General features: G+C 33.9%; 3 protein-coding genes across 4 annotated transcripts in view; 2 read left to right on the forward strand and 1 right to left on the reverse strand.

Moving 5' to 3' along the window:
• The window catches only part of LOC129807695 (nuclear pore complex protein Nup93-1), a 90,872-nt gene that overhangs the window by 63,555 nt on the left and 3,356 nt on the right, over positions 1–23,961 (reverse strand). The window contains exons 2-3 of one of the 2 annotated variants that reach the window (XM_055857139.1): positions 21,491–23,346; positions 16,441–16,679 (exon numbers count right to left, since the gene is read on the reverse strand). In XM_055857139.1, coding sequence (XP_055713114.1) covers positions 16,442–16,679; positions 21,491–23,346 — 2,094 coding nt within the window. In that variant the 3' untranslated portion in view covers position 16,441. Of the gene's footprint in view, positions 1–16,348; positions 16,680–21,490; positions 23,347–23,961 lie in introns of those variants that run through there. The other variant, XM_055857138.1, reaches the window with a different exon arrangement.
• LOC129807699 (equilibrative nucleoside transporter 3) lies at positions 3,843–10,305 on the forward strand. Its single transcript, XM_055857147.1, has 3 exons — positions 3,843–4,171; positions 4,233–5,075; positions 9,767–10,305. Exons 1-3 carry the CDS (start codon positions 3,959–3,961, stop codon positions 10,076–10,078), a joined length of 1,368 nt encoding a protein of 455 aa, XP_055713122.1. The 5' UTR covers positions 3,843–3,958; the 3' UTR covers positions 10,079–10,305.
• Positions 15,810–16,366, forward strand: LOC129807701 (ADP-ribosylation factor-like protein 2-binding protein). The gene is made up of 2 exons (XM_055857149.1): positions 15,810–15,964; positions 16,019–16,366. Exons 1-2 carry the CDS (start codon positions 15,881–15,883, stop codon positions 16,364–16,366), a joined length of 432 nt encoding a protein of 143 aa, XP_055713124.1. The 5' UTR covers positions 15,810–15,880.

The raw sequence follows: 23,961 nt of genomic DNA on the forward strand, positions 1-23,961 counted from the left end.
TTTGTGCAAGCTTGAAAAATATTTTTATATCAAAGAAATGCAAAATTGCTTAATAATTACTCAACTGCAGCCTATTTGAGTCAAATTACTTCTTGTTTATCAACTTTACGATTTTTAAGTTTTCCTTTTTAGTGGTGGATCAAATCGGTAGATTACAATAGATGTGAATATGAGGGATCGTATCTAAAATGAAGTTTCCTGGAAAATATCTGAAAGAAGCAGTCTTCTATATGCGATCGATGAATCTGAGTCAAGTTTGTGAATTTTGTTCCACCCACAAAAAGTGCCTGTTCAGCCTAAAAGATTTTTACATAAATCTGATTCCTAATAACCCTTCTACCCTTTGTGATAGTAGTTTTTCAGAAAAGTGATATTAATTCTGCACAATCGTATGAAATATTGCACAGCAAAATTACAGTTTTGGACCTGTTTTTATTTTTTGTTTCCTGAAACTAGGAAAAAAAGGATTAGACTCTCAATTTTTTCAGGAAAGATGGGATTTAAGGTTAGCTATTACAATATATAGCCATATGTGAGATTCATAAAGGAATATGGGAGAAATATGAAGTGTCTGAAGGTAGCGTATATGCGAACGATCAAAGCCTCCCCCTATAAGTGAATTTTATCTGTTCGAATTCGAAAGATATTCTGTTCTTCCAAGGAAATTTTACTTTTCCGAGGATATTTTACTATTTGCAGAAAATTTTACTATTTAAGGGGAAATTTTACTGTTTCCAGAAAATTTTATTGTTCACGGAAAACTAACTGTTTACAAGAAATATTGCTGTACCTAGGAAATTTTACTGTTCCCAGGAGATTTTACTGTTCGCAGGCAACTTTACTATTCAAGGGGAAATTTTTAATGCTGGAAGAAAATTTTACTGTTCCCAGAAAAATTAACTGTTTACAAGAAATTTTTCTGTGCCCAGGAAATTTTACTGTTCCCAGGAGATTTTACTATTCCCAGGAGATTTTACTGTTCGCAGAAAACTTTACTGTTCAAGGGGAAATTTTACTGTTGGCAGAAAATTTATTGTTTCCAGAAAATTTTAGTGTTCACAAAGAAATATCTGTTCACGAGAAAGTTTGCTGTACCCAGGAAATTTTACTATTCCCAGGATATTTTACTGTTCCCAGGAGATTTTACTGTTCCCAGGAGATTTTACTGTTTTCATAAATTTTACTGCTCCCAAAAAATTTGAGTGTTCACAAAAAATTAACTGTTTACAAGAAATATTGATGTACTTAGGAAATTTTACTGTTCCCAGAAAATTTTAGTGTTCACGAAAAATTAACTGTTTAGAAGAAATATTGCTATACCCAGGAAATTTTACTGTTCCCAGGAAATTTTACTATTCGCAGAAAATTTTAGTGTTCACGAAAAATTACCTGTTTACAAGAAATATTGCTGTACCCAGGAAATTTTACTGTTCCCAGGAGATTTTACTGTTCGCAGAAAACTTTACCATTCAAGGGGAAATTTTTAATGCTGGAAGAAAATTTTACTGTTCCCAGAAAAATTAACTGTTTACAAGAAATTTTTCTGTGCCCAGGAAATTTTACTGTTCCCAGGATATTTTACTATTCCCAGGAGATTTTACTGTTCGCAGAAAACTTTACTGTTCAAGGGGAAATTTTACTGTTGGCAGAAAATTTATTGTTTCCAGAAAATTTTAGTGTTCACAAAGAAATATCTGTTCACGAGAAAGTTTGCTGTACCCAGGAAATTTTACTATTCCCAGGATATTTTACTGTTCCCAGGAGATTTTACTGTTCCCAGGAGATTTTACTGTTTTCATAAATTTTACTGCTCCCAAAAAATTTGAGTGTTCACAAAAAATTAACTGTTTACAAGAAATATTGATGTACTTAGGAAATTTTACTGTTCCCAGAAAATTTTAGTGTTCACAAAAAATTATGTGTTCACGAGAAATTTTGCTGTTACCCAGGAAATTTTACTGTTCCCAGTTCCCAAGAAAAGTTTACTGTTCAAGCTAATTGTTTCCACGAGATTTTACTGTTCTAAAGGAAATTTTATTGTTCGCAAAAATTAACTTTTCATAAGAAATTTTTGTGTACTATAAATATATTATTATTATTCCCAGGAAATATTACTATTCACATGAAATTTTTCTGTTTCAATAAGTTTTTACTGTTTGAAGGGAAATTTTGCTGTTCAAAGAAACTTTAACTCTTTCCAAGAGGATTTTCTATTCGAAAGGAAATTTTATTGTTCCCTGTAAATTTTATCGTTCACTAGAAATTTTACTGTTTCCAGGAGATTTTACTGTTTGAAGTTCGGAGGGAAATTTCACCGCTCAAAATTTCCTGTTTCCAGAAAATTTTACTGTTCGCAGAATATTTTACAATTCCCAAGAAATTTTACTATTCTTAGTTTCTAGGACATTTTACTGTTGCACAAAAATTTACTGTTCAAAGAAACTTCAACTGTTTCCAGGAGACTTTACCGTTCGAAGTTCGGAGGGAAATTTTACTGCCCAAAGAAAAAAAATCCTTTTTCCAGAAAATTTTAATGTTCGCAAAATATTTTTTTCTATTCCCAGCAAATTTTACTATTCTTAATTTCCAGGAAATGTTACTGTTGCAAAAAAAATGACTGTTCAAAGGAACTTAAACTGTTTACAGGAGATTTTTCTGTTTAAAGAGAAATTTTACTCTTTCCTAAAAATGTCATTGTTCACTGGAAATTTTACTGTTTCCAGGAAGATTTACTATTCGAAAAGGACATTGCAATGAATTGGAATCCAAAGGAAATTGTACTAGTTGTTTTTTTCAGAAAATTTTATTGCTCGTATAACATTTTTCTGTTTGCAGAAAATTTTGCTGTTATAAGAGAAGTTTTACTGTTCCCAGGAAATATTGCTGTTCATAGAAAATTTCACCGTTCTCAGGTAACTTTACTGCTCTCGGAAAATTTTAGTGTTCGTAGTAAATTTTACTGTTGTCATAAAATTTAACATTTAGCAGCAAAAATCACTGTTCTCAAAAAATTTTACTGAAGCTTAAAACAGCAATAGGGACTTAATTTTCAATAGATTTGGACAAATTTGGTGTCATTGGAAAGGCCTCGAAAGCCCCGACAAAATTCGGAATTGGTTTTGACCGCTAATGAACTAGGGTAAGTGTGCCAAATTTCGGCATAGTTGCATGCAAGCGCCAAAGTCTCAAGTCTGAAATGTAATAACTTTAATAGAAATTGATTTTTTTATTACTTCTTCTTAAGGAGTGTTGCTTAGAACCTTGTTGACAGTTTATCGTCTTTATTTACTCTAAAATTATTCTTAATACATTTTAAAATGAATAAAAATGTAGACATAGCTTTGGTGCCCTATTTCGGCCACCTTCATTTTCTCATAGTTCCTTGCCTTTCCAGAATTCTTCCAATGCCTTTTTCACGTCATCTCGTTTGTCGAAGCTACATTTTTTGTTATTCTTTTGCATTATATAATCTCTATAGTCCGTGAAAATAAAAAAATCATGGAAATTCGAGGAACAAAAAAGGTGGCCGAAATTGCAAGCTGGTCGGAATTTGGCACACTTACCCCAAATATATGAGCAAAAAAAATTAATTTTTGTCCGGAAATTCAGTTTCATTTAAAGCTTTTTTGGGCGATCTTATGACTGATTTACAAAATCGGTTCAAATCGGTTATGAACCACGAAAAAATGATGGAACTCATTTCCACCCCAAGACTCCTAAAATTGAACACCTAAGAAAAATTCGTTAGGTTCCATCATTCAAGGAGGGAGATTTTTGGAATACGTGGATGCTATCCAAGACACAGGAATTCCACATTATTAATTCGCTGTGGGAATTTTAACAGTGTACTATCTGACTTTTTGCTTTTCAAGACCTTCCTCAAAAGAGAACTGAATGAGGGAGAATGGTGCATTGATAAAAGTATTTACGTTCAGTGTGTGGTACATTTTTCACGACAATGGACCACTCCATTAACTCCCGTCCGCTACTTCAGCCCAGTGACAGTGATTTTGGTGAATCCGACGATACTCGCGCTTCCAATGACGAAGTTGAGATTCGTTCTGAGACAAAGAATGAACCCACTGACCGACTTAACATCATCTACATGATATTCTACCTCCTGGGAATGACCACACTCCTCCCATGGAATTTCTTCATAACAGCTGAGAATGTTAGATGCTTCCTTCTTTGTCATTTGGGAGCGATTGTAAGTTCCAATTTCTCTTTTGCAGTACTGGATGTTCAAGTTCCGGAATGTAACAGGAAATGACACAGATGTCCTAACACCCATCCAGAGGACCTTTACGTCGGACTTGAGTGTGTCCTCAGCTGTTCCCAATACAGTTTTTCTGGTCCTAAATGCCTTTCTCAGCCACCGAATTCCCCTGAAGCTACGAATGATGGGCTCGATGGGGATCATCTTTGTCCTTTTCATCTTTACAACAGTCTTCGTGGAAGTGGACACAGATTCTTGGCAACGGGCTTTTTTTGCCATCACCATCACTACGGTCGTGGTAATGAATATTGCTGCAGCAATCCTCTCCGGAGGACTCTTTGGAATTGCCGGACAATTCCCTTCTGAATACATGACAGCCGTGGTCAGTGGCCAGGCACTTGGGGGCATTTTTGCTGCACTCTGTGAAGTCATCTCTCTGACCTTCGGAGCCTCCCCGAACACAACTGCTCTGGTCTACTTCAGTGTGGCCATTGTGGTCATGATAATCTCCCTCTTGGCCTACTTCCTCATGTCCAGGACCATTTTCTTCAAATTCTACACCTCAAATCGCTCCTCAGTGACCCCTCGACTCCAGGATGAAGCCCATCTACTCGGAGAGCCCCCAATTGCACCCGATTTCCGGCACATTCTCCGGAAGATCTGGCTCTATGGCTTCTCCGAGTGGTTTGTCTTCGTGGTCACTCTCTCAGTTTATCCCGCCGTCACGGTTCTCGTGACCAGCGAGAATCACGGCAATGGACACCTTTGGAACGATGTCTTCTTCACCACCGTCGTAAACTACTTGGTTTTCAATTCCGGGGACTATTTAGGACGCATCATAGCCGGACTCTTTGAATGGGTGAGTACAGGACTTTTTTTTCTTCAGTGGGAAAATTCCAAAGGGTGGAAAGACGCCAGACAAGTGCAAATATTTTGGAAATTAGTGGCAATATTTGAGGAAAGAGGAGTTTTGTGATAATTTTTGGTAAATAGAAATTAATGAGAGGGGTGCAGCATAAAGAGAAATGAAGTACCTTTTCTAAATTTCGGATTCTTCTACAGTGGAGTTCCTCAAATTTGAACGACAGTTGAATTCAAAATGTTAAATTTGAGGTTATATGAAGAAAGTTTTGGGTGGTATGTCTGAATTAGAACTATTTTTCTCTGGTGTCGTATTATATTAATATTGTAGTATTATATTAATTTCCTCAACAAATTCCACCTACAGTGCCCGCTTCGTAATCTGGACGATTGGGAGACAATATGACAGATGACCGCTTCGTAATCCGGATGGATTTTTTTTTGAATTTGTTCAACGTCTTGAAAATATAATACAAGATTTCATTTTCATTGCTGAACACACATGCATACATAACCTCAAAGTTATTTTAAATGTAACTGTCGATAACTCGTCCGGATTACGCCGATCCGGATTAGAGAGCGGGAACTGTATTTCACAACAAATTCAATTGATAAAATTCGCTAAAGTTATTTTCCTAAATTTACAAAAAGTGAATTTTAAATTAATACCGTTACGTTTTTGAAAATATTGTTCAAATTTGAGGAGTGAGAAATGTCATCTATATGCCCCAAATGTTCAAATTTGAGGAACTCTATACTGTAAATATTGACAATATGATCAGCAAAAATAGAAACCAGTAAGCCAAGACACATCTGTGCCTAAATTCACTAGAGTAATGGTGCTAATTCCAATGAAAAATGAAAATATTTTTTTTTAGAACTTTACTGTTCTTAAATGCTTCTGCATTATCGACTTTACATTGGTTTCTTACTCGGATATTTTCCCCAGTCCTCGCTGTGTTCTAAAACCACCTTAAAGTCGTGACAGGAACCATTACAAAGAAAAGTCGATTATGTAAAAGCTTTTGAGAACAGTAAAGTGCTAGAAAAAACATGTTCATTTCAATTGAAATAGCATCATAAATTCTTTCTATTTAGAAAAAGATAAAGTATCTTGAATTTAGAGGAAATGGTATGATGTACAAGATAATTGATCCTGGCCGTGGCTAAATTTCGTACAACCAAAAGTGAAATTCTCGACCGTATCCGATCATAAGTGGTCATTGGTTTCTATCTATTTCGCTTGTCGATTGCCTAGTTGATCGGAAATTTAGCCAATGTCTAAACCAATCATCTCGTACAATACACCATTTTGTATTAATTCGAGGCACTAGCCCTTCTTTTAAGCAGTGAGGTAAAATTATCTTTATAAATAAAATATATTGGTCAGTAATCAGTTAAAATCTGGTTACTCTCATGAATTAGACATCAGAGCAACAGTTCTTATAAGAAATGAGACAAAATTTTTGGCTAATAACTGTCCAAAGAAGGCATTAATTACAGCTACCCGCTTAGAAGAGGAAGTGTCTTGGATTAATTGGAAATGGTTTTGGTATTACTTGAAACGATTTTGAACTGACAGATTTTGACTTGGAGTTCTTTTTCTCTCAGGTTTCAGTAATAAAGGAGCGTAAGAATTTTAATAAGTAAACGGTATGACGAATTTTTATTTGGTAACGTTTGTAAATTTGACCTACGGCTCTGATAACTAAGGAAATATTCCTTTGAATTCAGAGATCAAATTCATAATCAAAACCAGATAAAAGACGATATGGTTTACTTTTTCTTATTGCAATCAACGACTTGAAGGTTATTACCTCAAATTTCCAGGCATTGGCGATACCAAATATCTCGTAAAACACACCATTTTAAATTAATCCGAGACAAACTTTTATAAACCGCTATTAAACCAAAATTTCATCCTCCTATGTTTATGATTTTGATTTCAAATTGTAAATTTGCATTTTTATTTATTTCTAATTTCCATAGTGAAAGTAATTTAACAGACTTCTCTTCGCTTGGTACGTAATCCCAAGAAATTTTGTGTTTGTGCACATAGAGCGACAATCAGAACAAGTGATTCCCAAGCCACAAATTTAACCCAAATAGAGACAGGAAAAAAATCCCTGCCTCCAACCAGGCTTGGAACTGGGGGCCTTTCGCTATCTAGGCGATTGCTCTACCAACTGAGCTATCGGGGCACTGGCTCTGATTGTCTTTGCCACTGATCTCAACCAATTGCCATGTGCACTTCAACTCGTTTTCGACTCACTACGAGCCTTGAGAAACGGTATCATGCGTACAATTGAACCAGCAGCAAATGTTTTCCATGGAGAATTAATTTATTGTGAAAGTGATTGAACAGACTTCTGTTCGCTTGGTACGTAATCCCAAGAAATTTTGTGTTTGTGCACAGAGAGAGTCAAAACCATACGTCAAGAGCAGCATTAAAGATACGAAGTAAATTTGAAAAAAGCATACAGTTGGTGTGTGTCTCGAATAAAAATAAAAAATGACGATGCATTATGTTAACTAATAACATATCAGTTATTTAGATCAATGAAGTTTTTTAAAAAATCATAAATTTTGATCATAAGCACATAAATATCATCAGAAAGAACGTTTCGTACTAAATAAATCGTTTTCTCAAAATCAAACTATATTAAGTACATTTGCTTTATATCAGCAATTGTTGCTAACAATGCATCATGAGGCGTCGTTTGTTACGCAGATACAAAGAAAATGAGGTTAGAGCACTTTTAATTTAAAGAGACGAAATGTTTTATAATTTAAAAAATCATTTAAAAACACAGAGGAAATTTTAGAAGGCATTATGGGCTGCAATTGCGCTGGAGACTGACATAGGAGGTTTAATCGAAGAGTCTTGAATTCTTTGGATTTGATTCTAGCTCTGTGCACTTTGTGTGATTTTTATGGAGACTTCGTAGTTATACGGGAGTCTTACAATAATATTACTAAACAATTTTAAATTCTGTAATACGTTTTTGGGATCTCAAGCTATTTCAACTACTCAAGAAACTCATCTGTATTACTTTTGTGGATTCCATATTATAAAGTTTAAAAAAATATCTTACTTTTATTTATTTTCATTTTATCTAAATGGAGATTCAAAATAGTTCAATAGAATTTTAGTATTTTATACATGAATACCAAAAATGTTGCAAGTGATTTTATCTAGATCAAGGAAGTAAAATTAAACTGCTTGTTCGTAAATAATCCAACAAGAAAAAATACAATGACATGACTCCATTAAATTGCCTTATTAGAAACCAATACGATAAGCTAATTACATCTTAACCCTATACTACAACATAGTAATGTTTCATTAATTCCACAAAGGGAAGTATTCGGGATTAGGGGATAACTTTCACTATTAGTAAAGACACATAGCATAAATTTTGTCGGCTTACACTTATTGGGAATATTTTTCTATTCTGGAAGTTTTCTATCAAACAACTTACTTTTGCCCTGAATTCTGAGACACAGAAAGTTTAAAAATTGTATTGAAATATTTATATTTAATTGCTAAAGTTCATTTTAACGTTTTAATGTCTCGAGTTAGTTTGTTTTTTTTTTAATATTAAAACAATTTGATATTTCATAATTCAAGGTCTTTATAAAAAAAATACGAGTAAGTTTTGAAAGACCGATTTGAAGATTTAATATTTTCAGGCTCTACTATGAAATAATTATTTTTCACACAAAAAAAGTTCTTTTTGTTCTTTTGCTTTAAATCTAGTAAGACCAAATTCCATTTTTTAACTTCTATCAATTTATGTTTTTTTTTTTAACTTTGTTTTTAGTTTGATTACTGAACTCTTGCACTTTTTGGATAAGGGTTTCTTTCTTGATTTTTTCAAAAAAAAAAAAAATCTATTTTAATACTAAATCTACCGACCGTTTTTGGTCGTTTTTCGGTCAAACAACAAACCGCGGTAGTGTAGGATGGACACTCGACAAATTTGTCTCGAAAAAGAGCAAAAAATTAAAATTTAAATACTGAAAAATGTATTACATGCATTTTTAAAGAAATTCACAAAGTTCGATAGTGACAATGTACCGTTTAAATATGTGTTAATTTTAAACCGGTCAATTTGATCGGTCTTAGTAGGTTTAGTGTTAATAATAATAAAAATATTGATTGCTGCTTATTTTTTACGACAATGACCTTAAATTATTCCTTCTAACGCTTTTTCAAAGTCAAATGTTTTTTTTAGCTCTGGGAAACGTATTTCTTTACCGATTTCACTGTGAGTTTAGATTTGCTGAAAGGGTCGTGGAATTCTGGACAAGTCAGAATCGGTTCCAAGAGCTTATGAACCGATAATTGCTTTTTATCCAAAATTCTTACATTTTCAGGTTATCTATGAATCCGTACAAATCGGTTTTGAACCGGAAAACAGAAAAAACGAAGAATCATAACAAAATATCGCAGTAACTTAACGCTTTTTTTTCATAGAAACGATTTATTAAATACAAGTCACTCATTTTTAAAATGACAAACCCCTTTATGACTCAGAGAGATATTTATATTTTTTAAGGAAACACTCAACATGCAATAAATTATCTCCTTGCAATTAGCTTCTCAGATGATTCTCTCGGCAATTTCGCGAAAAATTAAGATGATAAGCAGATTAATCATTAATTTCTTGCGTCATTTTTTTGCAGCCTCAAAACCGACCTCGCCTTGTGGCTTTCTTTACACTCATCCGGGCAGGATTTATTCCCATCTTCCTGATGTGCAATTCAACACCGCGCGAAAATTTGCCGATCATCATACATTCCGACATAGTGTTCATCCTCCTGATGTGCATTTTTGCCCTGACCAATGGCTACATCGCCAACATTGCCCTACTCTGTGCCCCGAAAATCGTTGCAAATCACGAAAAGGAAATGGCAGCATCGATGATGGCAGCCTTCCTGGGAATAGGATTGGCCTTTGGTTCTGGATTTGGGCTACTATTTGTGCAAATACTTTGAACACTGTTTCCAGTATTCTCACTAAAGAACATTCTTAGAACAATTGTTGTTGCAGAATTTTAGAGCCATTTCTTAGACGATCACGTTTGTAGAATTTTTCATGTGATATTTCTTTTGCGCGTAAGTCTTTAAAACTTTTTTATAGTCCAAAGAGGCAATGTTTTATTTTATTATGTGTACAGTAGTCCAATTCGTAGATAAATAAATGGGTGACAAATATAATTAAATGTTTGTTTCATTAAAATTTACAAAAGGATTTCCTTGGCAACGGCGTCCCAAACAAATCCCAAACAGAGTTGATCAATTCTATAGATAAGATTTTCAAAGATTAGGATAAAAAATTGCAAAGTGCAAGTTATAGATTTGAAATGAATTTCTGAATTGAATTCCGATAATATTAATTAATTAAATGTATTTTATTACGTCACGAAACGCCGATTAAAAGTTATCTCGCAGAAATTCTTTTCAGTGACGTCATTTGGAGCAAAAATGTGAGTAACGCATAATAATTGTGCACTCAGTGACTCAGTTTCAAACGAGGTCATGTAACTTTTATCTCGTTGTACTTGTTACTTGAAAATAAACACCATCCACAAGTGAACTGTGATTAATCTGCAAGTACTTGGCGAGTAGCTATTGCTGTTTTGATTTTGATACTATTTTTTCTACATAAACATTTAAAATTAGTCATCATCATCGAACTCTATTCAGTAATATCTGAATAAATTGGAACGACTTCTTATTGAAGACAATTTTGATTTGCGAAAAAGTTTTACTTGGAAATGAGAGGTTAGGTGTGCATAACCTGAAAGAAAACAGCCATACACCCGGCTTCACGAAGCAATTTATTTCCCCCGTAGCATATAGTAAGGCCATGTAACTCCGACGATTGCAAAACTCGGATGCCGCGACCGATTTAACTCGGATACATCCACTTAAAATATAATTTATATTTTTATTTCTGTAATTAATTACTGAAGTATCATAATATAACTATTCTACTTTAAGAAAAACCAAAAATTATATTTTTATCGGTTTAATAAGTGGGTACAAGAAATATTTTTTTAAGCTCGGGTCAGCTGGGTTGTGTACTAAAAATTTAATTTCTGAGAAAATTTTGCTGTTGACAGCTCGTCGCTGGAAAAAGTTTAGTGTTTTTTCTATATAATAAAACATTATTTGCAATCAAAATTATCAATAAAAGTTAGTGTAGTTATTGATCTACAAGGTGAGTAAGAGTTTATTGATAATATATTAATAATTCATACAGAAATAAGTGATTTTTGTGAATGTTTACATTTCTATGCATGTCGGATGCGGTGAAAGTCAATGTTTTGGTTCAGAATTTGCATTGTTCAGGACTCTTTTTCTGTTTCAGATGCCAAAGGGAACAAAAGAAAAGACCTATAAGGACAAGCCCTACTCTAAGGAAGGTATTAGGAATGCCTTGCAGTGTGTACGAGATGGTTCTACCATAGCATATGCATCCAAAACATTTAATGTCCCAAGAACAACACTGCACAACAAATTGACCGGCAAATACCCAGGGGAGTGCCCAAATGCAATGGCAGGCCAACAATTCTTTCAAAAGAACAGGAAAAAGAACTTGTCAAATGGATCCTGGGATGTGCGGATGGCTGGCATTACATCGGGAAGGAACAAGTTCTGGACAGCGTTAAACTCATCTGTGAGGTCTACAAAATTCCAAACCATTTTACAGCTGGAAGACCCGGAGACGTTTAGTTCAGGAATTTTCTTAAACGTCATCCAGAGCTCAGCATGCGCAAGCCAAAATCCTTCTCATTGGAAAGAGCTACTGTTACTGCTGAAGACCTCACGGAATGGTTTCAGAATTGTCTTGGATATTTCACAGAACACAACCTTCTGAGCATTTCACCAGACCGTGTTTTTAATTGCGACGAAAGTGCCTTCTTTTTGACACCGGAAGATGGAAATGTCCTGTCCAGGAGAGGTTCACGTGTAGTTCCATCTCTTAAAAATTCAGGACCGAAGCAATGTATCACAGTACTCTTCATGGTGTCAGCTACTGGCGAACTTGCTCCTCCAATGGCTGTTCATAAAACTGACATTACTCCAAAATTGCCATTCACAACGCAGAAGGATGGAAAATGGGAACGTCACCACAGAGTAGCTGGATGGATGGGCCACTTTTCTATGCTGGTCTTTATTTCCCGAAAATTGTTTTCCAACATTCAGAGGAGTCCATTATCAATAACCAGCACGATCAGGCCACCGACAATAATCCTTCAAATGATCCAGTCATCCCTGGAAACCAACTCTCTGCAACTTCTGAGACTCAACCGATCTTCGACACACTAAAACAATGCTATTTCTGGCCAGGAGAAATTCCAAAACGTCGTCAGAAGAAGAGGGTCAAAGCCAGCAATGTCAAACACCAGTATATTGTATCTTCCGAGGAAATTATCGCGGGACAGGAGGAAAAATTGAGGCAGGATTTACAAAAAAAGAAAGAAATTGCTGAACGGAAGTTGACCAGAGAGAGGAACAAAAAAATAAGGGCAGAAGAAAAGGAGATAAAACTAAAGGAGAAAAACATGGTAAAGGAAAAGGCTCAAATGCCAATTGAAGCTGAAAAGAAAAAACGTGGGAGGAAGTCAGCCAAGAAAACCGAGGAAAAATCAAAGAATTGAGTGCAATCTTAAAATAAATAAAAATATATATAATTAAATAATAAATTAATGAAATGAATTGATGGAATAAAACTCTAAAAAAATGTTTTTGAAATAATATCTTCTCATTTTTATGCATTAAACTTTTCCTTAAAATGAGCATCCGAGTTTGATCGAATTCAACGGAGTTACATAAAAGCGACGCAGTAACATTCTTGCGCATATATTAATATTATCGTAATTTTATTAATTTTCATCAATATTATTGCTAAAATTCTATTTCTATTATGATTCTAAATTAAACAAAGAATAATTCTATTGATTTGGAATGGCGAAAAAAATATTTCATCAGTCCAAAAACAAGCATTAAAGTCGCACTCTATGAAAAGTATCCGGATTACCTCTCTTTACTATACAGTAGACTCTCTCAAATGGGCATTTGGGGCGAAATGTCATCTGGTTTATCGATAAATTTGGGCGTCAAAGCCTTTGTAAATTCCACAAAAAACGCTCAATTATAAAGAATCATTTCAGTATTTCGGGATATTTTACCAAGGAAACATAATTATTTTTCTACAATTTCTATTAGAATTATACAGAATTCCTGCGTTTAATCGACTTACGGCACTATTTCATCCTATTAAGGGGTTAAGTAGGTCAAGATGACTGATAAAAACCTGATAATTTCTCGAATTTTTTTCAGCACAATAAAAAAATTTAATTCATGCTCTTAGGCATTTAAAAGTACAGGATTTAAACTATATTTTCTCAAATTTTCTTTTAAAAATTTTACAAATCCACTATTGAAACCTATTTTGGTTTTTTTCCCCTTTTTTTCAAAAAAGCATACTTTTCGGTGTAAAAGATTTATTGGAACTGGTTCATTTGAAATCCAAAAACTAGCTATTTCCTGTGAAATGATGAGTTAAACTAAACCTTGATCGAAGGTTCTTATGTTTACTTGATCACGACTTAATTTACAAGACAAAACTTGGTGTAAAATAAGTGAAAAATCAAATTTCAGTTTTTTAATAAATCCTTCGTTCAAGGACTAGTTTAACTCATCAGCTAACAGGAAACATTTTGTTTTTGTATGTCTAATGAATCTACTTCAAGTAGTCCTGACTATTACAAAGAAAGTTTTTTTTTCCAAAATGGTGTCCGGAAACCAAATTCGAACGGCTGAATTTTTAAAATTTTGAAATGAACATTTCAGAAAAAATAGTTTAAATGTTTTATTTATATAAGTATCTATGCCTAAAAGCTTGAATTACATAATTTTTTTTGTTGTGTTGAAAAAATAGAGAAAAATGTATAACAACTATTTCTTGCAGTACTGAAAATATCGTATTTCAGTCCGAAAAAAAAACAATGTTAAAAATGAGTTTGAAAAAATCATAGTAATTACGAAATACCATATTCATTGGAAATTGTTCCCAAACCATAACCTTGCTACATTCCCAACAATTGGTCCTTCGAGCCGGATTGGAATTTAAGAAGTGGGTGCAAGCACCAGGAGGAAGAAATGTTAAGAATGATTTTCAAAAATCATAGTAATTATGAAATAAAATATTCATTCAAAATTGTTCAACCCGAATGGAAGCAATTTTTTACTAAGATCTGCCAACTGACTAAACCAAACCAATTATAACCTTGCTACGTCCCCAACAACAATATTTCGGGGAAGTTTCTTCTTTCTTTTACTTGAAGCAATAAAGCTTAAGGACATCATTTCCTAGAAACATATTACCCATCTAGAGGCGCAGTAAAGGGGTAGCTCGGGTAACTCATATTGAGAAATCCTTGTCAATTGTTCGAGAAACCCAATTTCTGCATCGCGAAACCCAAGAAACACAATTTTTGTATCACGAAACTCGAGAAACCCACTCTTTCTATCGCGAAACCCGACAAACCCAATTTCTGCATCGTGAACCCCGAGAAACCCAATTTCTGCATCGTAAAACCCGAGAAACTCACTCTTTGCATCGCGAACCCCGAGAAACTCATTCTTTGCACCGTGAAACCAAATTCTTGCATCGCGAAACCTGAGAAACGAGAAACCCTTGTCAGAAAAAATGGGAATGAGCCCTTGGGCGAAACGGTAAAAGATACGATCTTCCGATCTTCGGAGGATACCTCCCCCCATAAGTCGACCATAGGACCATTATTATGTTTTTTATTCTTCCGTCATCTCCCTCCATCCCCTTCAAAACCATGTTTTTTCGGTTTGTCTTAAAAACGATTTCTTTTATTTTTGGATATGTTTTAGAGATTGTCCAGGTGAACATTTCGTCCAAATATATTTACTTAAGACTGATCTAAAAAAAATCGTCATCTCGAATTCTTGAAAGCCAATGTTTAACCGGTTTTGAAATCTGTAATGAATCCGTTAAATATCTAAGAATGATTTATCTTTCTCGTGTTTACATTTTTTGTCATGCCAGAACATTCTAAATGATTTCTTTACAAATTTTTGATTTTGAAAGGCTGTTGTGTTTTATTAAGCAATTTGATCTCTAGTAGATCGGTAAGCACCAAAAGGACATGCAAAAAACTAATTCCCGGAGTGCTCTATCTCGTGAGTTCCGGAAAGCTGGGACGCTTTGCCATCTCTTTTTTCTTGAAAATCAATTTCCGATACCTTCGCAACTCTTCTAAAGTAGTTGGTAGTAACATTTTTCATTTTAAAATGATAAATATTTATTGAAAAATATAGTCTTCTGTAGATTTTTTTTAACGGTAAACTGAGAAAGAAAATTATAAGAATTGCAATCTATATTTTTTCTCAATATTTACTCACCTGACTAAGAATTTAATAACTTGTGCAAAAAAAAATTTAAAGAGAGTTACTAATTTTTTCTGAATTCTCTAAGGTATATTTTTAATTTTTCATTTTTTTATTGTTTTTTTTTCTAAATTTTTATATTTTTTGAATCGATTTCTAAAATGTTCAGGGCGAGTTTTATTTAAAATATTACCAAAAGAACTTTTAGTTCATCAAAAATGATTTTTTTTTCTAAGTAATCATACTCAGAAAAATCGTTATCTATAATCCTTGTAAAATTATCAACTCTGATATCCGTAGAAGTTTCTTGATCCCAACAAACATTCACATAACAACGAGAAAGAAAAGCCTTTCCCAAGGCAAGAAATGTCTTCATCCTCCGAATTTGAAGACTATTTCGACACAGTTATCGGTCACATTGAAGATTTTGTGATAAGCGACGAGTTTAAGGTAAGAACCTTGAATATTTCACCAGAAATCACCTAAAAAATCGCATTTTTGTAGAAATTGGTGCAGAACTTTATGCAGACCTACTACCAGGAATTCGATGAATGCGAAGAGAATAAAATCGAATACACGGAGATTTTCAATCAGTACACAACAGCCATCGAGGGCTACATTGTCGAGAACCTGGAGAAGAGAATGAACAACTTCGACATGGAGAGATTCAGCGAAGAATTGTGTCGAAGGAAAACGCAATTGGACGGAGAAATCTTTGAGCTACTCTTCTCCCTGACTGACTTCCTGGCCTTCAAGGAGCTCATTCTGGACTACAAACTCTACAAGGAGCGTCACCTAAGTGACCTAGATTCTGGCATTCAAATCAATCGTATCTCGACTTCAATTCTTTAATATTTCGGCCTTCCACAATTCAAAAAAAAAATAAAGAACAAAAACTAAATATAAAAATTTAAAAAAAAATCTACCTTAATGCATAAGAATTTCCGTCTGGACGAGTTGGTTGTTCGTGTCGCCGGGCATTCGGTAGGGAATCGTCGCTCCCATGCTCGTGAGGGCTTTGGCATGCTCCCGGAGTCTGGTCAGTGGATTTTCACCAAGAGGAGTCTGGGAACCCTTACCTTTAATGGCTCTGTACTGAGAGTACAGGATGTCCATTGTGGCCAGAAGGATGTCCGGAAAGACTTTGCAGACTTCCACTCGCAAGCTAAAAATGTAATTTAGAAATATTTCTTCATGAACTAAAACTCCAAATCTCTCATTAATTTATGGAAAATGTAAGGTTATGTGTACACATAACCTAAATAACATAAATAATTAAATAAATAATCTAAATAAATAAATAATAAATAGACCTGGAAACCATCTGCGGCTTTTTTAAGGGTTAAGCTGAAAAAAGGTTTTATGAATTTTGTAGGTTATGTACGTTAAAAATTTTATATAACGGACTTGTACGTTGATACGAAATGTTTTAGGTTATTTTTCTACACAGAGCGTCAATCAGAACATGTCTTTTCCAACTCCCAATTCGAACCAGAGCAGGCAGAATCCCTAAGTTCATCCCAAAGTTCATTGAAGAATCCCTAAGTCCATGCAGACTTAGGTTATGTAAAACCTAACCTAGAAATTTACAACATGTTTTCTGTGTCAAAATATCTTGACTTAATTCTTTTTTAAATAATAATCTTCCCATTTTGTCCACAAAAAACTGATTTGAGGGGATTTTTTTTCATATCATTTATTAAAAATCCAACTACAAGGTTCTTTACAAGAAATTTGAAATGAAAGAGATACTTAGGGACTCCTTATAGCAATGAAATTAACTCGGATAATACTAAAGAAAGTATAGAAAGTATAGAAAATGTAAAATCGAATGGAAGAAAATTATTGGTATATTGAAGAAAAAAAAAAAAGAAGTATAAATCTCATAGGTTGAAGGTTATTTTAATTTCTAATGTTCCGAAATATATCAAGAGGAACATAACCTCTTACTAACCTTACATAACCTTTACTTGAAGAGTCTGTAGATGAGGACTATTTGGTAGTTAACATTTAAAATAAATATTGTCGTTTGTTGTATTTATAAGAAAAAAACGTGGACATTGAACTTTAAAATTTTCTGTCCGCAAACATTATTTTTAGGTTAAACCGTTCATAACCTCAAATTGTAGAATAACCTCTTTAAGAAGAGTAACAAAAAAGTAGCGGTAATAGAAGAGCCTTCGTCAGAGTCTTGTTTGTGTGTCTCACAAATTGTTTTTTTTACCAGTTTGAAACTTAAAAAAAACGGTTAAGCGATTTCAATAAGGGTTATTGAGGTTAGAGTTAGGCTTTAAGAATATATATAAATTATTTATTGTGCAATAGGCAATTTTTTCACACTGCAATTTCACATTAAAATTTTTCAAATTCTCTACTTCTCTTTTTACTTTTCTGTTTCTATTTTGATTTCTCTCTTTTCGAATTTTATTGGAAAACAGATTTGTGATCGGTAGGGTAAGTCGGTAAAGCTATGTCTACATTTATATTCATTTCAAAATGTATTAAGAATGATTTTAAAGTAAATAAAGACGATAAAATTTCTACAAGGTTCTAATCAACACTCCTTAAGTAGAAGGAATGAAAAAAAATCAATTTCTATTAAAGATATTACCTTTCAAATTTGACACTTTGGCGCTTGCATGCAACTATGCGAAATTTGGCACACTTACCCTATTTCATTAAAAATAATCAATAAAAAATTCACTTGATCAATAAGTAAAAAAATGCTAAGAAATTAGTTCTCGCGAGCAAGTGTTGAAATCGTTGCAAAGGCTTATAAATTGTAATCATAGATCAGTGAAAATTTCAGTTTTCAAATGTACCAGCCTATATTTGAGGTTATGTTATAAGAAAAATTGCTTGCTTGATATAAATGGTTAATAGCTTCAAACTCAAACCATTAAGTGCATTAGACTAGACAAAAACAGACTGAATTTCAACTCATTTAGAAAATGTGCATCGGAATAATAAAAATCACATCTTACAATATTTGAGGTTATGTTTACTTAAAAATATAACACTACTCGTAATTTTAATTGATAATAACGTTAGAAAGCATTGCATTTCTAGGGAAATCAATTATTTCCATCAGATTTAAATCTTCACGAAAAAATAAACAAAATATTTTCATTTAAACACAAATTTCTTTGAGGTTATGGTTACCAAAAAAAAAAATCAATTTAACGATCATAAAGTGTTTCGAAATAAATTTAACCAATTTAAAAGCTTCAAGATTATTTGTTAACATTCAATTAATATTGAAATATTCAAGTTCAAAAGAATTTCTGAATTCCTTTGAAAGAAATCTAAAGAGTTTTTTATCATAGGTTAGGTATCAAATCACGTTTTCGGTAGCATCAAGCTTATCAACTATCTAAAGCTAAATAAAAATAATTTAATTCATAAAAATAGGGAGACATAATAACTCCTTATGCTGTTATTTGCCTAGAACCTTGTTTGAAGTTGTGAGGTTATGTTGATTTTAACCTCAAAGTAGTTAAAAATATTCATTTTTTTGGAATGAAAAAAAAATCTTTCCATCAGATTTTGATCTTGACAAAAAAAATAATAACCGGGCCATTATTAAAATCTTTGAGGTAATAATTGAAAAAAAAAAAAATTAATTTAATAACCGCAAAGCTCTTCGCGATAAATTTAGCCAATTTACCTGTTTTAAGAAATGTATTAACAATGAATTAATATCGAAATATTCAAGATGATTCCTGTCTTACTTTGAGTAAAATCCAACATTTTTTTTATAGGTTATGTATTAAGTCAAGTTTTCGGTAAAATCAAGCTTATCAACTATCTAAACCCAAATATAAATAATTAAATCCATAAATAAGACGGTGGCAGCCAAAATCCCAAAAGCCAAAATCCTGAACGCCAAAATCCCGAAAAGGCCAAAATCTCGAAAGCCAAAATCCCGAAAGCCAAAATCCCGAATGTTCAAAATCCTGATAGGGATGAAATTATATGGAGGAAAATGTATAGAATAATTTCCCAAGACACAGAAGATTTCCCTTTGCCTCCAGCAAGCTCGAGTACAATCGTGGGAGTAGCTGTGACACTTTTAAGAATTCGGGATTTTGGCTTTCGGGATTTTGGCGTTCGGGATTTTGACCGGGACCCAAACAAGAGTATAATTTTCTTTGTGGTTTATTTGTCTTGATCTAGAACGTTGTTTGGAATTGTGAGGTTATATTGACTTTAACCTCAAAGAAAATATACAAATATTTTTGGTTTATTTGACTTTAAAAAAAAAACGAGAAAATAAAATAAATGGAGTGGAAGATTCTCACAAATTCTACTATCACCGAGAGGCAATTTTTTAATTAGTTCATTAAAGAGCTAGATTTTTCTGTTTGTTAAAAATTTTGACACAACCCCAATTTTTGTTTTAAAATTTGAGGTTATGCGAAACTTATAAAAGAAATTTGCTTCATATATTTGAAAGCTTTTTCACAAAATTAATTTAAGAAAAATACAGAAACACTTTGAATAGCCAGAATTCCTTAGCTTTTTGACCTTACAATTTAGTTTATTGAAAATTTAATTACGTTCAGTTGTTTTATTTTTAATTTAATTGTCGCGACTAAATTATTGATTTAAAATATCATATATTCTCTAATAAATTGGCTCATTTCGTGTTTTTTTTTTAAATAAATAATTGAGGTTAGCATCTAAAATATTTTCTTCATAAAAAACCTAAAGAAAATAAAATCTGAAATTTATTTCAAAATCTTTACGTCTCAATTAATAAGGTACAGTTTGTTTTTTTTTTCATTTTTAAGTGATTTTTTAAGGTTATGTTCAGCATAACCTCACAATGCAATAAATATCAATATATCTTGAAATTTTGTAAGAGAAAATGCAGAAAAAATTTCATACTAAATTTTTATTATTCGAAAAAATGCTTGTTTTTGAGGTTAGAACAAACACAACCTCATTTTTTTCTGGAAATTAGGTTTTTTCAGGAAACGCGCCTAAATTATTGATGAAAAATATCATATATTCTCTAATAAATTGGCTCATTTAGTGTTTTTTGTTTCAATTAATAAATAATTGAGGTTAGCATCTATTTTTTTTTTCATAAAAAACCTAAAGAAAATGAAATCTAAAATTTATTTCAAAATCTTTATCTCTCAATTGATAAGGTACAGTTTGGAAAATTCCTTAGGTGCTTTTTCCATTTTTAAGTAATTTTTCAAGGTTATGTTCAGCATAACCTCACATCGCAATAAATCTCAATATATCTTGAAAAATTGTAAGAGAAAATGCAGAAAAAATTTCATACTAAATTTTTATTATTCAAAAAAATGCTTGTTTTTTTTTAGGTTAGAACAAACATAACCTTGTTTTTTTCTGGAAATTAGTTTTTTTCAGGGGACGCTACTAAATTATTAATTTAAAATATCATATATTCTCTAATAAATTGGATCATTTCGTGTTTTTTTTTAATAAATAAATAATTGAGGTTAGCATCTAAATTTTTTTTTTCATAAAAACCCTGAAGAAAATAAAATCTTAAATTTATTTGAAAATCTTTATATTTCAATTGATTAGGTACAGTTTGGAAAATTCCTTAGGTTTTTTTTCATTTTTAAGTGATTTTTTCAGGTTATGTTCAACATCACCTCATTTTGCAATAGATCTATCTCAATGTATCATGAAATTTCGTGAGAAAAAATCTATTATCACCTTGGTTTTTTGAGGTTAGAACAAACATAACCTTGTTTTTTCTGAAAATTAGAAGTTTTTTCAGGTTATGTCAAAGCTAAAGACAGTTTTTACAAAGCAACGCTTAGTATTAGTAGAGCACTGAAATTTTTCATTTTTAATAAAAAACAATAAAAAAAATATTTTTTTTAGGTTATGTTGAAGGTTAGGAGGTTATCAAGGGTCAAAAAGGTCAAAAAGAGATTTTCGTGCACAAGATTTAATTTTCCAGGGTCAAATTAATAAAAATCTACTTACTCTTTGAAGTTCCTGAGACAATTGTCGAGGTCAGCCATTGTGAATGGAACCAGGTTGATCTTGGCCAGAGTCTCCAGCGCCATCTGGTGCTTTTTCTCGTGGAACTCATCAAAGAATTTGAGCAGATCGTAGAGAATGATGAATGTTGCAACAGTCTTGGGATCACACTTGATCTCATCGATGTCATATCGATCCTTGATATCCCTGGCAATCACCTGGATCCTCTCCCTAACCGATCCCCTCTTCCCTGGCTGATTGACCACCTGACTCAGGAGGACCGAGGTGTAATTGAGAACTTGTTCGTGATTCTCTGCCAAATCGTACATTTTGATGGCATTCTCGAAGATTCCCTTCTTCACTAGTTCATCAGCCACCATTTGGCATGCAGCCTTGGGATCCACCTGAACCGATTCAAACTGATCGATTAGACCTCTGGATCGGATTCCATTGACCTGGATTTTTCCAAAGATCAAATCATATTCTCCGCACTCCATGGCCAAATCCGTAACGCTGAGCAGGAAGAGATTCCTGCCGTCACTATCGTGGAGATTCCGGAGGAAGAAGAAGTACTGAATGGCTTCGGCTGGATCGGTAATCTCGAACTTCTTCACATAGAGCATCACGAGACGTGCGAGATTGAGCCTTCGCATGGGAACCGGATCTTCAGGATCGACTGAGAGGAGTGGCTGCCGGACATCATGGGAACCTCCAAGCATTCCCAATTCACTAAGAGCCAGAGCTATGTGAACAGCATGGGGCCGGAATCGGTCGAAACGAGACAAAAACTCAATGGCAACTTCGAATTGTCCAGTCAAAGCCAGAACCTGGAAATAGAGATGTGGCTGATCCTGGGCATTGAAGTGCTTCTCGCCATATTGCTCGAGGATCATCGTCTGAAGTCCCGAATACGTTAGAATCTCCTGATTGGCCTCAGCTTCCGTCTGAATCAGCGACAGCTGGATCCACAGGAAGTCATCGGACGTCTTGGCAATGTCCGGATGCTGCTCCTGGATATCACACGAAGCCACAATGCAATAGACAACTCTCTTAAATGGATCAGTGGCATTCCGAATTTGTCTCTTGTACTGCGTCTTTATCTGCTGCTCCAACTTCGAACTAATCTTCTGATCGGGCTTCCGGAATTTCTCCTCGAGCACCTGAATCACATCCTCATGCCCTGGCCCAATGTAATCCAGACACTTAAGTGCCGCCTGGATATCTCCACATCTCAGGCAATAGAAAACCATTGGCCAGATTGGCTTGCCCTCGATCCTTCCATCCTGCAGCCCAATGCAGTTCAAACTGTCCAAATCACCGAATCTCAGCCTAACAAAAGCACTGACCAAATTGTAAGTGTTGGGTACTCCGCCCAATTGAGCCTCCCGGAGATGCTCCGACACAACCGTGGACATGTAAACCTTATACCGATGCTCCAAATACTTCTTAGCCTGCTGAATCAACTGCCCACTGTGAGTTCTCTGCCGCAGAGGATCCAAAATCCTCGCTGAAGGCATCACATTCACCATGTACTTGACAATCTCCCACATCTCCGTAATCTTGGCATCATTGAACTCCTCGGCTACAAGAGCAAATTTCTGCACGAGATTCGGCCTCAGAACACCCTCAATCACGACTCTATTGTACTCCAAGACTTCCCTGGCATAAGCCATCTCCTGACTACTCAGGCAAGATCTTCCAGTCACGGAAGTCTCATTGAGAATCGTTTGTTCAGGACCTTTCTGGATATCTATCCAGCCCTGAGATGAACCGATCAAAGCATTCATCAGCTTCACCTTTTCCTCCCTCCAATCTGACACAATGTGATCCCATTTTTGTTTCTGGGCACTTTTGTAGGTCTTCAGGACAAAAGGTAATCTCAATTAGGGAGAGATTCTCATTGATATCGACAAAAGGGAGCTACTCTTGATGAGGAAAGTCAAATAAAAATACTAAAGGCCGATTCTTCAGATTACGAGAATTGTCATAAGACAAACGTAATAAATTTCTGCATGAGAACAGTCGTACGACAATTGTCTTACGAGACTTGTCGTAAGAAAAATGTAATAAATGTCTGCATGAGAACAGTCGTACGAAAATTGACTTTTGAGACTTGTCATAAAATCTTTGTAATAAATTTCTTCATGAGAACAGTCGTACAACAATTGTCTTAAGAGACTTGTCATAAAATAAATGTAATAAATTTCTACACGAGAATAGTCGCACGACAATTGTCTTTCGAGACTTGTCATATGATAAATGTAATAAATTTCTACATGAGAATAGTCGTACGACAATTGTCTTTCCAGACTTGTCATAAGAAAATTGTAATATATTTCTGCATGAGAACAGTCTTTCGAGACTTGTCTTAAGATAAATTTAATAAATGTATAAAATAGGAAAATAGTGATACAATTGTCTTACGAGACTTGTCATAAGACAAATCTAATAAATGTCTACATGAGAACAGTCGT

Source organism: Phlebotomus papatasi, chromosome 3 (assembly GCF_024763615.1).
Source record: "Phlebotomus papatasi isolate M1 chromosome 3, Ppap_2.1, whole genome shotgun sequence".
Classification (NCBI taxonomy): domain Eukaryota; kingdom Metazoa; phylum Arthropoda; class Insecta; order Diptera; family Psychodidae; genus Phlebotomus; species Phlebotomus papatasi.